We start from the raw sequence: 13,266 nt of genomic DNA on the forward strand, positions 1-13,266 counted from the left end.
AGGGGGTCCCGGGGCTGGGAGCTGCTCCGGGGAGCCCCTGGGCCGGGGACCCCGGGGGGCACAGCACCCCCGCAGCGCCGGGCAGCGCTGGGCTTTGAGGCGGGGAGGTGGCTCCATCTGCAGGACACGGCCCCGGCCGGGAGCCCCGGTGCTGGGGGGTCCCCGCCGCCCCCGCCCGCCGCCAGCCGCTTTGCATGCGGCTCACAGCGGTGGGGGACAGTGGGCAAGGACACCGGCTCCCCCGGCTCCCACCCACGCCGCTCCCGGGAAGCGGGGCTGGGGGAAGCGGTGCCGGAGCCAGCCCCCCCCCGTACCCCCGCACCCCCCGTGCTCCGGCCCGACGCCCCTGCACCCCCAGAGCACCCTGTACCCACTGTGCCTGCACCCCTCAAGCGCTCTCATCTGCCTGGGCGTCCCACTTCCAAAGAAGACCCCCACCCAGCACCCCCATCCTGCCCCGGGATCTCGTCCTGCACCCCCGCAGCCAGCACTGCCGCCCCACACCCCGCGGCACCCCACGCTCAAGGCTCCCGGGTGGGCTCCCCGTTGACGGGAGCCGTCGGGGCGACGGGCCGGGCCCCGTTGGCTGCGGGAGGCGGAGGCGGAGCCGGGCCGGGCTCCACCCCGGCCCCCGGCCCCACATAGGCGGGTCGGGAGGGCCCCTCACCCCCGGAGCCTGCGCCGTCCCGGGGGCGCACGGCGGACCCCGGCGGCTGGGGGAGAGCGTGGGGCAGAAGCTGGGGGAAGGGGGTCCTTGGGAAGGGGAGAGACCGCGCTGCCTCCCTCCAGGGGGGCTTTGGGGGGTCCCCGCCCCGGGATGCTGCGGCAGCGGTGCGGGCGGCTCCTGGCCCGGCTGGAGCGGGCGCTGCAGCTGCTGGAGCTCGGCGGCAGCGCGGAGGAAGGTGGGTGCGCGCAGCCCCTCGGCTTGGGGCACCCCGGGACCCCCGGCTGTGCTGCCAGCGGGAGCTGGGGGCCAGCCCCCCTCCCCGTGCCGGCTGGTTACCTGCTTGTGTCGCCCCTAGATTACATCCATATCGCTCAGTGCTTCGAGGCGACGCGGCAGAGATGCCTTCGCCTGGAGCAGGACGGGCGGCGGGCCCGCGAGCAGCTGGCCCGGGTGGAGGCCGAGCGGGCGGCGCTGGAGGTGAAGCTCAAACATGCCCGCAACCAGGTGCAGGTGGAGATGAAGAAGCGGCACCGGGCAGAGGCTGAGCTGGAGAAGCAGGTCGGGGCATGGGGGGCTGGCTGGAGGGGTACCCCTGGGGCTGGCTGCAGGGACCCCAGCCTGCTCACCACCCACCCCCTTTTGCTTGCAGGAGCGCAAACTTCAGCTGGTCTTCGAGTCCCTGAAGCGGGAGCCGTGGGGCAGCGGGGTGCTGAGCGGGGAGCAGTGCTCCGTCCTCAGCGCCCTGGCCGGCCGGCGCCTTGGGGCGACCCTGCCGCCGGGCAGGAGGTGAGCAGGGCTGGGGGTCCTCGTCCCAGCCCCTCAGGCAGCCCAGGCTCAGCTGTGCCCCTCTCCCCCTCACCGTTGCTGGGCACGGGGGTGCTTGGGCTCTGCAGAGGTGTCAGCCCTAGGCTCCCAGGAGTGGCTGTACGAGTAGGTGCTGGCTGGGGAGGGGATGCCTCGGCTGGCCTGAACCCCAGCTCGCACTGCAGGTCGTCTGTGGTGGATGAGTCGTGCCAGTCTCTCCTGTCCCACTCGGACATCAGCTATGACCGCACCGAGGATGACGTGGTAAGGAGTGACCCGCTGCGATTCCCAGGGTTCAGCTTTTCCCCAGTGGCAAGGGGGTGGTTTTGCCCCACTCCCGCAGTGGGGCAGCCCCTTTCCATGGCCGTGGTTAGGGGTGAGCTGCCCTGGGCTGCTGCCAGGGCATGGATGCTGGGGTGCCTGTGGCCCTGTGCAGCCCTGCGAGGCCCCAGCCTCCCCACTGCCTTTCAGGATGTGGATATGACGGTGGTGCGGACCCTGAAGCGCAAAGCCCAGGAGAGGCAGGTACGAGGGAAATGCTGGGATGCGGCAGCCCGTGGGGGCTGCTGCTAAGGTGGGGTCTGTGCCTCTGCGTGATGAGGATCCCCTGGGTCTGCTCTACTGTCCTGCACCGTCTGTGAGATCCTCTGCCCATACAGGTCCCAGCGTGCAGCCCAGGCTGGGGTGCTTGCCCTGGGCCACAGGGCACCCAGATACTTCTCCATCCCAGCACGGGTGGCTGCAAGGAGCCTGGCAGGGGGTTTAATTTATTGATGCTGGGCTGGGAGCATCGTCTCAGCAAACCTCCTGTGATCAATAGAAACTCCATTACCCTCCATGTGGCCCAGCCAGGCTCCTCAATAATTCATCCACACGTGTGGGCATCCAGCACCCCACTTCGCTCACGCCTCTGCATTGCAGGCCTGGCCTGGCCTGGCCTCCCCAGCCCCGGCTCTGACCCAGTTTGGGGGGCCTGGGTCCCCACAGTGCCTGATATGGGGCAGGCAATGCCTGGGGGGCAAGGTGAGACCAGGACCTTTAGTGGGGCTGAGACCACTTTGCTTGGGTGCTCTGTGGTGGGGGAGGAAGAGTCAGGGAGGGGGTCCCTGCTTGCCCTTCACCCCATCTGCTCTGTCCCCAGCGTGTGTCCCTGGCCCCTCAGATCGGCCCTGTGGTGGTGGCGAAGCGGCTCCGGTCTTCTGTGACATCCCTCAACGCCGTGAGTAGGGATTACAGTGTGCCCTGGGCAGGGATGGGGTGCGTGGGCTGCCCCAGTGCCAGAAGGCAACACTGCAACTTTCAGTCCTGTGGGTGCTGTGGGGTCTGGGGGTGCTCAGCTGTCCCCTCTGTGTGCCCTGCAGCCTGTATCCCCCCATGCCCAGGGTGACAGCATCCCAGGCTGTGCAGGACCGCAGGGCCAGGGAGCAGGTGGAGCAGAGCTCATGGGGAGATGTTGGAGCACCGTGGGGCTGCAGCCAGACACGTTCTCACTGTCCCCCATCTCAGCAGGTGAGTGTCCCCCCCGTGCCACCTCCTGCTGAGGTCCCAGACCCTGCCAGCAGCCTCCTGCCCGCTGCTCTGGTGCCACGCCGCCGCTCTCGCCAGGGACACCGTGTCTCCACGCGTGCAGGTCACGGGAAGGGGTGGGGAGGGGGCTCAGGAGTGGTGTGGGGCCAGCCTCAGGGTGCTGCTGTCCTGGGGGAGGGAGAGGATCTGCTGGGGGATGCTTGTCCCCACCATGGGGTACTGGGGTCCTCTGGACGTACCAAATGCTGCTGTTCCAGGGCAGCTGGAGTGCTGCAGGGGCTCCCTTGGGAGGTGGGAAGCCTCCCCTCCCCGGACGCTGGGGTGGTTTGGCTCTCGGGGCCCCCTCCACTGCCTCCTCTCTCTGCAGAGCTGACCACAGTGTGGGGCACCAGCGAGGATCTAGGCTGCCGTGCTGTGGGGCAGGAGACCCCCACTGAGGGCGGCTCCTCTGCGGGGCAGCCAGTGCCAGCCCCCTTCCCCTCACCTCCGCGGGGCCTCCCGCCGCCCCAACACCAGTTCACCTCAAAAACGGTGCGTGCCTCGGCCTCTCTACCTCCTCTTAGCTATAGGGAGAAGAGAGCAGGGCAGGAGGAGTGGGTCTGGAGGGGGCAAAGCTCTCCTCCATCCCCCTGCCCCAGCTCTGCCCGCATGGGCGATGGATGGAGGCAGGGGGGCTGGCTTGAAGGCAAGGAGTGGTAGTGGGTACCTGCGAGAAGAGGGGGTCTCTGACTCTGCTCCCCCTTACCAGGTGATCCGCCCTGAGCCATGCGGCGTCTGCGGCTCCCGCATCCGCTTCGGGAAGGCTGCCGTCAAGTGCCGCCAGTGCCAGCTGCTGCTGCACCCCAAGTGCCGGGAGCAGTGCCCCAGCCCCTGCGTGCCCCGGCCTCGCCACCACGCCTGGCCCCGCGAGGTGAGGAGGGGCACCGTGGTCCCTGTGGGGCTGCTGGGGCTCTGCCCGCCCTGGCTGCAGGGCTGGGCGGTGGGCAGAGCGGGTCGGCGTTGTCCTCCCCAGGGCGTGCTGGCTGACTTTGCCCCCCCCACGCCGCCCCTGGTGCCCGCGCTGGTGGTGCAGTGTGTGACTGAGGTGGAGACGCGAGGCTTGACGGAGGTAGGGGCCAGGGCGGTGGGGCTGGCGATGCTGTGGTCCCCGTGAGGCTGAGCCCCGCTCCCTGCACCCCAGACAGGGCTGTACCGGGTGCCAGGCACGGAGCAGCTGGTGCGGGAGTGGAAGCGGAGGCTGCTGCGGGCTGGGGGCATGCTGCCCGCCCTCAGCAGCGTGGCCGACATCCACGTGGTGTGCGGGGTGCTTAAGGACTTTCTGCGGGGGCTTAAGGAGCCTCTGGTCACCTTCAGCCTCCACCCTGCCTTCCTGCGGGCTGCCGGTGAGCAGGGGTCCCCAGCTGGGGGGGGGAAGGGGCTGCTCCTCCCCTAATACCCCTCCCTGGTGCTGCCGCAGACATCCCTGATGATGCCGCCTGCACCACAGCCCTGCGCCACGTGGTGAGCAAGCTGCCCCTAGCCAACAGGGACACCCTGGCCTTCCTCATGCTGCATCTGCTCAGGTGAGGGGCTCATCCTGGCATGGGCTCACATGGTTCTGTCCCCATGTCCCGGCTCTCTGCCCCTCACCCTGGCTCCATGCCCCAGAGTGGGGAAGCCGGGCTGAGGATGAGGGTCCCCTTGGCGGGGGCAGCGTGCTCACACCGTCCCACCTCGCAGGGTGTCGCGCAGCCCTGACTGCAAGATGGACGTGTTCAACCTGTCCCGTGTGTTTGGTCCTACGCTGGTAGGACATAGCTCGGCCAACCCCACGCCGCTCGCCATCATGGAGGACACACCACGGCAGTGCAAGGTAGGGAGTCCCCCAAGCATGGGCTGTGCCCTAGACGCTGCCAGCGTCCCCATCCTCCATCCCTCCCTGCCCAGGTGGTGGCTCGGCTCCTCTCACTGCCGCCAGACTTCTGGAGAGGCTTCGTGGAGACAGAGCAGGAGAACCTGGTGCCGACACCAGCCCTGGGAGGTGAACGTGGTGAGGCATTCCTGCCCTTGCTCCGTGGCTGCTGAAGGGTCCTAGGTACCTGCAGCTGGGCTGGGGTGTGATTGCTGTCCCCCTCTCCGTCCTGCAGAGACGTTCTTCTGCCCCATCGCCTCCCAGGAGCCCAAGCTGGGCCAGCTGAGCCCAGCCGGCACCTGCTGCCTCCCCAGCACCCTGCGGAGCTGCGTGGGCATGGCCGCCCGGCCCCCGTGAGTGCTGCTGGGGGTGGGTGGGGGGCCCAGGGGAGCTCGCTATGCACCCCTGACTCATCTCTCCCCACACAGGCAGGGGCCAGCCCCAAGGAAGGTGGGTCGGTTCTTCCCTTCTCCAGTGTAGCCCCCCTGGCAGCAGGTCCCTGGGGGCCACGGAGCTGGCACCAGAGAAGGAGCGAAACCTGTGGGACCAGGCAGCTGCCTGTGGGGTGGTGGTGCTGAGCTCCAAGCCTGGCTCTGCTTCCCTGGGGTGGGGGAAGCAGGGCTGGCTCTGCCCAGCTGCGGTGGCAGGGACGCTGCCCCAGTGCTGTACTAGAGCCTGGTTTGTATTAAATGTTTGTAGCAAAACAAGCCTGGCTGTGGCTGCTGTTTGTCCCTCCCTGCTGCTGCCGGGTGCCAGGATTTGGGATGGAGCCTGGCTGGGCAGCAGACCAGAGCTGGACTAACTGCAAGGGTGAGCAGTGCTCCCCAAAACCCCTCCTCTTGCTGGGCAGGGAGGGGAAGGGAGGGCAGGCAGAGCCCCTTTCTGCCCCAGCTGAAGCCCTCCTCTCCCACCCCTGGAGCCCAGGAGGCGGAGGCCCCTCTTCCAGCCCAGATGTTGGCCTCAAGTAATCAGAGCTGCTGCTGCTCAGGGCAGAACAACCTTAAAGCGTTTCCAGACTTCCTGGCACCTCAGCAGAGGCCCCTTTAACTCCTTCCTCCCCTCCAGCCCCAGCGCTGCAAAGCCCAAGCAGGGCTGGGACGCACAGAGAGGGAAGCTGGATGGGGCTGTAATGGAGAAGTCCCCCAGATAACTCTGTACATGGGACAACCAGTGCAAGGGGAGCTCAGGGAGAAGGGGCCTTACACAGCAGAGCTGAGAACTGCCCCAGGGCCACGTCCAGCAGCTGAGAAACCTTTGTCCCTACTAAAAGCCAGGCCAGATGTGGGACACAGGGGAAAAAAAAAATCATGTACAATCCTGAAAGCAAGTACTTTGGCTCAGTTTCCCCCTCAGCACAGAGGTGCTCACCATCGGGAAAGGAAATTAGCACATCCAAAGAAGAGGCAAAACTGAAGGAGTTTAATGTGCTTAAAGGCAAGGAACAGTTAATCCCTGCCCAGGACCACAGGAGAACTGGCACAGGAAGGCACAGGGCTGGGAGCAAGGATTTACTGCAAATCCCTCAAGCTGGGGGGGTACTGGGATGGATGGATGGATGGAGAATCCCTAATGCGACTCCTTGCTGAAGATGAGAGGCATGATGGGGCCCGTGGCAGAGCGCAGGGCTTTAGCACAGAGCTCCAAAACCAGAGGAGACAGCAGGGTGGTAAGGAGCAGTGCTGGTTACTGTAAACAGAGCGTGCCAGGAGCAGCAGGGAGCTGCCTTCAGTAATAAAAGGTGGTTTTGAGACACAGCAAGGTGGTAGATCTCTGCCACCTGCACATATGTAAGTTGATTGCTCTGGCTCCCTGTGGACATGGCTGGTGCAAAGGGAGACATGCAGTGAGCCCCCTCAAGCTACAGCCATGCTGGTGCAGAGGCAGCTGTTGGCCCACTGGGGTGGCAGGGGCCTGCTGCCGTCACCCTGAGCCCTGCCTAGGCAGTCTGTGCAGGTCTCAGCCTGATGGCAGCAGGCTCGGCAGGGCTGGCAGCTCTCCTGGCTCATATCGAGCCCTTGGGGGTGGAGGGGGTGCTGGGGGAAAGGGGGCTTTTGCAGCTCCCTCCAGGGCCAGCAGCCTGCCTGTCCCACCCAGCCCTTGTGTGCCAGCGCCCTTAGGACAGCCTGGCGCCGCTGTTTTCCCAGTGGTAGGCACGAGCCCAGCCCAGGCTGTTACAATCACACTGCTGAAATGGGGATCCTCACACCCGGCTCCTGCAGGGCGGGTTGCCTGCGCAGGGCAGGCAGATTCAAAGCTTCCCAGCCCCTGAGATGGGCCAAGACCTTCCAGGGAGCTGCAGACAGCAACTTTTGCAGAGCAGGGAGAACCTAGTGAGGGGTGGCAAGACCGTGCTGGTAGTGCCCTTTGGTGGAGAAACACCCAAAGCAGGCAGCAAGTGCTCCCAGCCTCAGCCCAGAGCTCCCTGCACAGGCATGCAGCCTGGTGCCAGGGCCACCAGCCTTCACCCTGCCCCAGGGCTCGTCCCTGGGCTGCAAGAGAAGCAGCACACGAGGCTGATGCTCACCAGATTTAATGTCTGTCTGGAGTTACAAGTCAGGCACTTGCAGGGCTCCGGGCCTGCATTTACCCCTCTGGGGGTGCTGGGAACCTCCCAGGAGGTGAAGCCCCAGCCCAGGCTCTTGCTGTGGGACACAGGAGGGAGTGGGGGGCTGGCACTGCCTCCTCCTCAACCCAGGGAGCAGCTGACTCACAGGATAATCTGGTTCTTGTAGCTGCGGCTCAGCTCCTTGTGAGGAAGGACGATGGAATTGAGAATAACGACCTCAGCGGGGATCGTGACACTGCAGCCTGGGGGGAGAGCGCAGTGGGGTTAGCAGGGGGTAGAGAATCTGCCCCACTGTGCAGGGCCGCAGCAGCTGGGTGCAGGTGGGGCGTACCCAGGATTGTGATGGATGGTGTGAGGCGGCCATCCCGGAAGAGAGTCTCGCTGTCAATCTTGGCATAGGGATCATTGGGGTTGGGGTCACTGGGCGTTCCTTCAACCCGGGCCCAGCGCCCGATGGTGCTGTCCCAGCCCACAATGGTATTGAGGACGCAGGTGTGGTCCTGGGGCGAAGGAGAGGGGGATGAAAGGTGTTGCTGCCTCCCCACAAGGGGTAGGAGTTGACACCTGCACCCTCGGGTAAACCCTACTTACGTGGAGTGAGGCGCCGTGGAGGACTATGGATTCTCGCACACGCACACCAGCTCCCACCGTCACCCCCTCCCCAATGGAGACGTTGGGGCCCAGCTATGAGGGCAGAGGGAGGTGATGAGGTCAAGGACAAAGGCACCCTCGGCCCCCCTGGGCATCGCCCTGCCACAGGGTCCCCCAGGCCATCACTCACCACTGCAGTGCTGTCAATGGAGGCCGTCGGGTGGATGTACACATTCCCTGCAATACAAGGCAGCTGTGTCAGGGGAGGCAGCTCGCAGGATCACCCGTCACTAGGATCAGGGAAGGTCCTGCCCACGGGTCCCACTGCCTCCCCAGGCAGGCCTCTAAGCTGGTGGGGGGTATCAGGGGGGTACCTCGGATGATAGGGCCTCCAGGTTTGTTCTGAGCCAGCCTCTCAGGGTGGCTTTTGCTGTACTGGTTCAGGTAGAGGCGGCTGGCATAGATAGCAGAGCTGGGGGAGGAAAAGCAAAAGATTGTTATTGCCTCTCTGGCACTACCAGGGTAGAGGAGGGTCTGAATTCAGCAACCCCCACTCACCTCCAGGGCACCCTCCTCTCCCATCCCCGTCACGGATCACTTGATGCAACCGATGCAACTGCTGTGCCAGCTCTAGCCCCAGCCCTTACCCAGCTGACTTGATCTGGCTCCAGAAGCCATCAGTTTTGTAGACATAGAGTTTGCCGCTCCCAGCCAGTGCCGTGAAAACGTCCTGCTCTAGCCGGATCACTTCTGCACGCTGCCAGCCGTTGGAGCTCTCCTCTCTGCAAGCGAGAGGCCCATTAAGACACCCACCCCAGGCACAGCCTCAGCCAGGGCCCCAGCAGCTACCCTCCCTGAATCTGGGGGCTTTGGTGATCCTGGACTCTTTCCTTGCCATGCGTTTCTCCCCAAAGGTAGGGACAGCCCCAGCTGTCAGGCTAGGCCTGCCCAGCCCCACTGAGCCCCAGAGTGACAGAGGGACAGGGCTCTGCCAGCTGAAATGAGCTCTCAGCCAGACGGTGATGGTGCAAGAGCCCCACCCAGTCCAGGTGGGTGTGTGAGCTATGGATCCTGCCCCTGCTCCAGAGCCCTGCACAGCTGGATTTTTGCTTGGGTGGTGGCGGGGATGCCAGGTGACAGGCTGGCAGGTGCAGAGAGCTGGAGGGGGAAGCAGAGCATTCCCAGGTGAACGGCTTGCTCAGGCCCTTGCTCAGAGTGGGATGAGGATGGGGTGGGAGGAGAGGAAGGAAGGGAGGGAATCTCAAGCTGGCCAGGAGGGAAGCAGAGGAAAACAACAGCCTGGAGCAGGGAGGAAAGCATGCGTTATTGCTAGGGACAATCCAGCCTGGAGAGCAGCCAGGGCAGACACAGAGGAAGACTTACCCAAGGTAAGGATAGCTGGTGCAGGACCAGGAAACAAGTGAGTGATGGCAGAGGAGGAGAGAAGACAGAGAAAGAATGGAGGATGAGCATGCTCCTGCAGCCCCGGGAAGCAGTGGGGTGGGAGGGACGTGGGGCAGAGAGGAGCACTCACAGCATTAGCTCCCGCTGGTTCCTCTGGAAGACTTCACCGATGTGCTGGAAGATGGCAGGTGTGAACAGGTAGATGCCACAGTTAATGATCTCACTGACAAACGTGCTGGGCTTCTCCACATAGTGCTGGACCTGGAGGCGAGGGTAAGAGGCATGAGTCCCAGGGTGCAGCCCCTGCACCCGGTGTCACACCCTCTGGGGCACATCGGGAACACGCGCCCACGCAGGCAGCACAGCACCCGCTGCCCAGGCCGTGCCCGCCTCCCCAAGGCCCTCCACTACCTCCTGCGTGTCCGCGTTTGCCACGATACAGCCATAATTCAGCGCCTGCGTCCTGTTGGCCTGTGGAGTGAGGATGTGTTAGCAACGGTGGAGCAGCAGGCATGCAGATACAAACCAGATGAGACCCGGAGCTCACACCCAGGGAACCATGCACCGCAAGAGCCGCTGGCTTCTAGACAAGCCCACGGTCAAGCACTGCTGCTCCTCTGCTCCCCAGCACTGCCACTCACTGTGGTACCCAGAATGACAAAGCTGTGTGCGTCCCCATGCTGCTGCCGGAACTCCAGCATCTCCTGCAAGGGGAACTCCGAGCACACGTCCGCGTTGAGGACAAAGAAGGCCTCAGCACCACCCGACAGGATCTGGTCTCGGAAGTGATAGATGCCACCACCCGTGCCCAGCGCCGCGTACTCCTGGAGATACCTGTGAGGCAAGTAGGAAAAAGCGAGGGCTTAGGGAAGCAGGAGTCTGGTGGCACCACCCGGCAGCAGGGCAGGGAAGGGCTGGCAGGGACTGGATAATCCTGGTGTGCAGCGATGGGGCTCACGTGGAGGGTGGCAGAGGGGCAGGAGGCAGTGGCAGCTTGGAGCTGCGCTGGAGAGGCATCTTTGGAGCAGGAACCAGACAGGGCAGGGCCCCGGGGCAAGGGAGATTTGGCAGAACTAACGCGGGAGGCCAGCTGGGCCCATCCACGCTGGGACATGCCAACGTCTGGGGGCTGCCAGCCAGGGGGAGGGGGCGAGGGGCCGAGCCGGGCTGTGCCGCCATGGGTACCGTGGGGGCGGGGGGCTCCTGCCCACCTGATGGGGATCTTGAACTCCTGCTGCGCCGACACCAGGAAGCGGCTGAGGGCCTCGTGGGGCTGGTAGAAGCCCATCAGCAGGATCTCCTTCATGCCGGGCACCTGGGGGGGGGCACGGAGGGAGGGCGTAGGGTGGGGAGGGCGGCCCTGGCCCCCCCAGCCCCCTCAGCCTCCCCGGTCCCCTGTACCTTGGCGCAGGCCTCGATGTGGTGCTGCACCATGGGCACGCCGGCCACGGGGAAGAGCGGCTTGGGCACCTCGAAGGACAGCGGCCGGAACCGGGTCCCTGCGGCGCAGAGCGGGGGCGCGGGTCGGCGGGGCCCGGCGCTGGCGGGGCCTCCCCGCGGGCCCCCCGCACTTACCCTTCTGCGGACCCCCGATGAGGATCACCGCCTTCAGCGGCATCGCGGCTCCGCACCGGCGGCCCCCGCAGCCCCGGCCCCCGCAGCCCCGGCCCCGCTCCCGCCGCTTCCGCACACGTGGCTGCGGCACGTCACCGCGCCGGGCGGTACCACCGGGGACGCCCCGCCGGCCGCCAGGGGGCGCCGCAGCGGCGGCAGGAGGGGGCTGCCGGGCCCGGCGCGCGGGGGCTGTAACCGGAGCGGCCCCCGGCGGCGCGCCCGGCCCGGCCTCATATGGGCAGCGGGTATTTATAGCCGGGCGGGCCGGTCGCTGCCGCGGGGGTTCCTCACCTGCACCGCCGTGTCCCCCGCGGGCGCCCGGCCCCGCCGCCCCCTCCAGCACCCGGTATTTTCGCTCCATGACGCCAGCGCCCTGCCAGCCCCCTCCGCCCCGTGCCCCCCGCCCCGCGCTTCGCAGCTTTCCTGGCTCCTTCCCCAAATCTCCGGCGCCCGTCCCAGCCCAGCCCCACCTCGAAGCCTTCCTGGCTGCGGGGCCCTGGATGTCGGGACAGGACCCTCCCGAGGTGGAGGGGGCTGCTCTGCCCGCCCCGTCCCCCCGCCCTGTCCCCTCCCAGCGAGGCACGGAGACGGGACCGGCTGCTCAGGGTCTTTATTGCTGCTCTGGCACGTTGCTTGCTCCAAACCACGGGGACGTTGGCAACTCCGGAGCCCGGCAGAGAGGAGGGGACAGGGACGGGGACAGGGGCGGGCAGAGGCCTTCCCCCAAAGTCAATAAATAAAGCCCTATTGCTACAGCAGCATCTGGAAGGTGGGTGCCCAACCGCTGCCCCTGTCCCCCCGCCCAGGCCACCCCGGTCACGCTAGAGCATCCTGCCGCCAGCTGGGGACGGGGCGAGGAGGGGGCGCGGGGCTCGGCAAGGCACCCGTGGGGCTGCGCCGTGACACCGGGGGGGGGATCGGGTGGGACGTGGTGTAGGGGGGGTCTGGGGACAGGTGGGTGGGCTGGCAGCAAGGGCCGGAGCCGGGCGGGCAGAGCACGAGCAGCGTGGGCCTGAGCAGGTGCAGGAGGTGTGCGTGGCACGTGGGTGCCCCCTTGCAAAGGAGAGGGGTGCCAGCCAGCCCCCCACCCCGGCACGGGGCGCAGCCGACAGCCCCGGGGAAGGCACCGGCATCAACCCTGGGGCCACAAACCCGCTTGCCAGGACCAGGGCTGGGAGGAGTGGAAGGTGGGGGGCTGGCGGCCCCCGCTCCCAGCCATGAGGACCGGGGCTGTGCCGGCTCGTGGGGGGCTGCGAGCACGCCCCTCTCTGCAGGAACTGCTGGAGCAGCCTCAGTCCTTGGGTGCTGGTGTGCAAACCGGGGGGAGCACAGGGACCCCCACTCCGTGGCTGGGGGAAGCTGCAGGCTGTGGCGTAAGGCACACGGCTGACGGGACCCGTGTGGCCAGGGCTGGCCGGTGTGCTGGTGGCTCTCCTGCTCCCACCTGGGGCTTTCCTTGCCCCTCCGTCTCCATCCTGTCCTTCTCTCAACCCTCTGCCACATTCTCTGTTCCTCGCAGCAAGGCTTCCCGCCGCCTGCCCGCTGCCGGACCCCACCGCTGGGCCAGCTGGGGCAGCACCTTCCCTCTCCATCAGCACCACCAAAATGATGCCGGCTGCCCACATTCCCGGCGACGGCACATGAGGTCCATGGGCGCATCCCGGCTCCTCCTCGGCCGCCCTGTCCCACGGCGCCTGGAATGTTCCTCTGGCTCCTCGGCCCCTCACGGCCACGGCCGAAGCACCGGCTACTGCAGCCCCGGCGGCTGGCCACCCTGGTAGGAGCGGAGTAAGACCTTGTGCTTGGTGACAGCCTCGCCGCGGCGCCGCTGGTGCTCCACGAGGAACTCCTTGAGGCGGTTGGTGGTGAAGGTCAGGGTCTGGCGGCGTAGCTTCATCAGGTAGGCGTCCTGGAGCCAGGCGTTGGCAAAGCAGTCCTTCACCGTGGGGCGGCTCCTGGGGCAGGGGTGGCTCCACATCAGGGGCCGTGGGGTGCCCATTGCCACTGCACCCCCCAAACCTGGCCACCACCCCTGCCCTGTAAGACCTAGGGGGTCCCAGCCCTCTGCAGGAGCAGGGATGGACCCCAGGGTCCTGGGCTCAGGAGATCCCAGCCCTCTGCGGGAGCAGGGATGGACCCCGGGGTCCCACTGATGATGTCTGGAGGGTCCCTGTGGGTTGGTGACAGGTGCAGTCTGGGGCC

At 66.4% G+C, this 13,266-nt stretch overlaps 3 protein-coding genes across 6 annotated transcripts in view; 1 reads left to right on the top strand and 2 right to left on the bottom strand.

Moving 5' to 3' along the window:
- Positions 1–817: 817 nt before the first annotated feature.
- On the top strand, positions 818–5,369 carry LOC137667034 (rac GTPase-activating protein 1-like). The gene is made up of 16 exons (XM_068407427.1): positions 818–902; positions 1,023–1,225; positions 1,317–1,453; positions 1,657–1,735; positions 1,943–1,996; positions 2,613–2,690; positions 2,981–3,101; positions 3,366–3,529; positions 3,747–3,908; positions 4,011–4,106; positions 4,179–4,380; positions 4,455–4,560; positions 4,718–4,850; positions 4,925–5,027; positions 5,125–5,242; positions 5,318–5,369. Exons 1-16 carry the CDS (start codon positions 818–820, stop codon positions 5,367–5,369), a joined length of 1,893 nt encoding a protein of 630 aa, XP_068263528.1.
- A 917-nt stretch (positions 5,370–6,286) lies between these two features.
- On the bottom strand, positions 6,287–11,137 carry GMPPA (GDP-mannose pyrophosphorylase A). Of its 2 annotated transcripts, XM_068407428.1 has the most exons (13): positions 11,026–11,137; positions 10,852–10,949; positions 10,662–10,765; positions 10,092–10,284; positions 9,862–9,921; positions 9,581–9,711; positions 9,430–9,444; positions 8,694–8,828; positions 8,421–8,518; positions 8,237–8,283; positions 8,047–8,139; positions 7,787–7,955; positions 6,287–7,697 (listed from the first exon to the last, which is right to left on the bottom strand). In XM_068407428.1, exons 1-13 carry the CDS (start codon positions 11,066–11,068, stop codon positions 7,597–7,599), a joined length of 1,287 nt encoding a protein of 428 aa, XP_068263529.1. In that variant the 5' UTR covers positions 11,069–11,137; the 3' UTR covers positions 6,287–7,596. The 2 variants fall into 2 exon arrangements, with proteins under 2 accessions (XP_068263529.1, XP_068263530.1); XM_068407429.1 differs by lacking the exon at positions 9,430–9,444.
- Positions 11,138–11,657: 520 nt separating this feature from the next.
- The window catches only part of SPEG (striated muscle enriched protein kinase), a 39,862-nt gene continuing 38,253 nt past the window's right edge, over positions 11,658–13,266 (bottom strand). For all 3 annotated transcript variants that reach the window (XM_068407177.1, XM_068407176.1, XM_068407175.1), the window contains exon 41: positions 11,658–13,019. In XM_068407177.1, coding sequence (XP_068263278.1) covers positions 12,812–13,019 — 208 coding nt within the window. In that variant the 3' untranslated portion in view covers positions 11,658–12,811. The remainder of the gene's footprint in view (positions 13,020–13,266) is intronic.

Source organism: Nyctibius grandis, chromosome 9, assembly GCF_013368605.1.
Source record: "Nyctibius grandis isolate bNycGra1 chromosome 9, bNycGra1.pri, whole genome shotgun sequence".
NCBI lineage: Eukaryota > Metazoa > Chordata > Aves > Nyctibiiformes > Nyctibiidae > Nyctibius > Nyctibius grandis.

Bases quoted from the DNA above. Each gene is read 5' to 3' on its own strand.
- LOC137667034 (XM_068407427.1), top strand. From the start codon at position 818: ATGCTGCGGCAGCGGTGCGGGCGGCTCCTGGCCCGGCTGGAGCGGGCG. The intron at 4,107-4,178 runs GTAGGGGCCAGG...CCTGCACCCCAG, and splicing joins AGACGCGAGGCTTGACGGAG to ACAGGGCTGTACCGGGTGCC. The intron at 4,851-4,924 runs GTAGGGAGTCCC...CTCCCTGCCCAG, and splicing joins ACACACCACGGCAGTGCAAG to GTGGTGGCTCGGCTCCTCTC.
- GMPPA (XM_068407428.1), bottom strand. From the start codon at position 11,068: ATGCCGCTGAAGGCGGTGATCCTCATCGGGGGTCCGCAGAAGG. The intron at 9,922-10,091 runs GTGAGTGGCAGT...CTCACTCCACAG, and splicing joins TTGTCATTCTGGGTACCACA to GCCAACAGGACGCAGGCGCT. The intron at 8,140-8,236 runs GTGAGTGATGGC...CTGCCCTCATAG, and splicing joins CCATTGACAGCACTGCAGTG to CTGGGCCCCAACGTCTCCAT.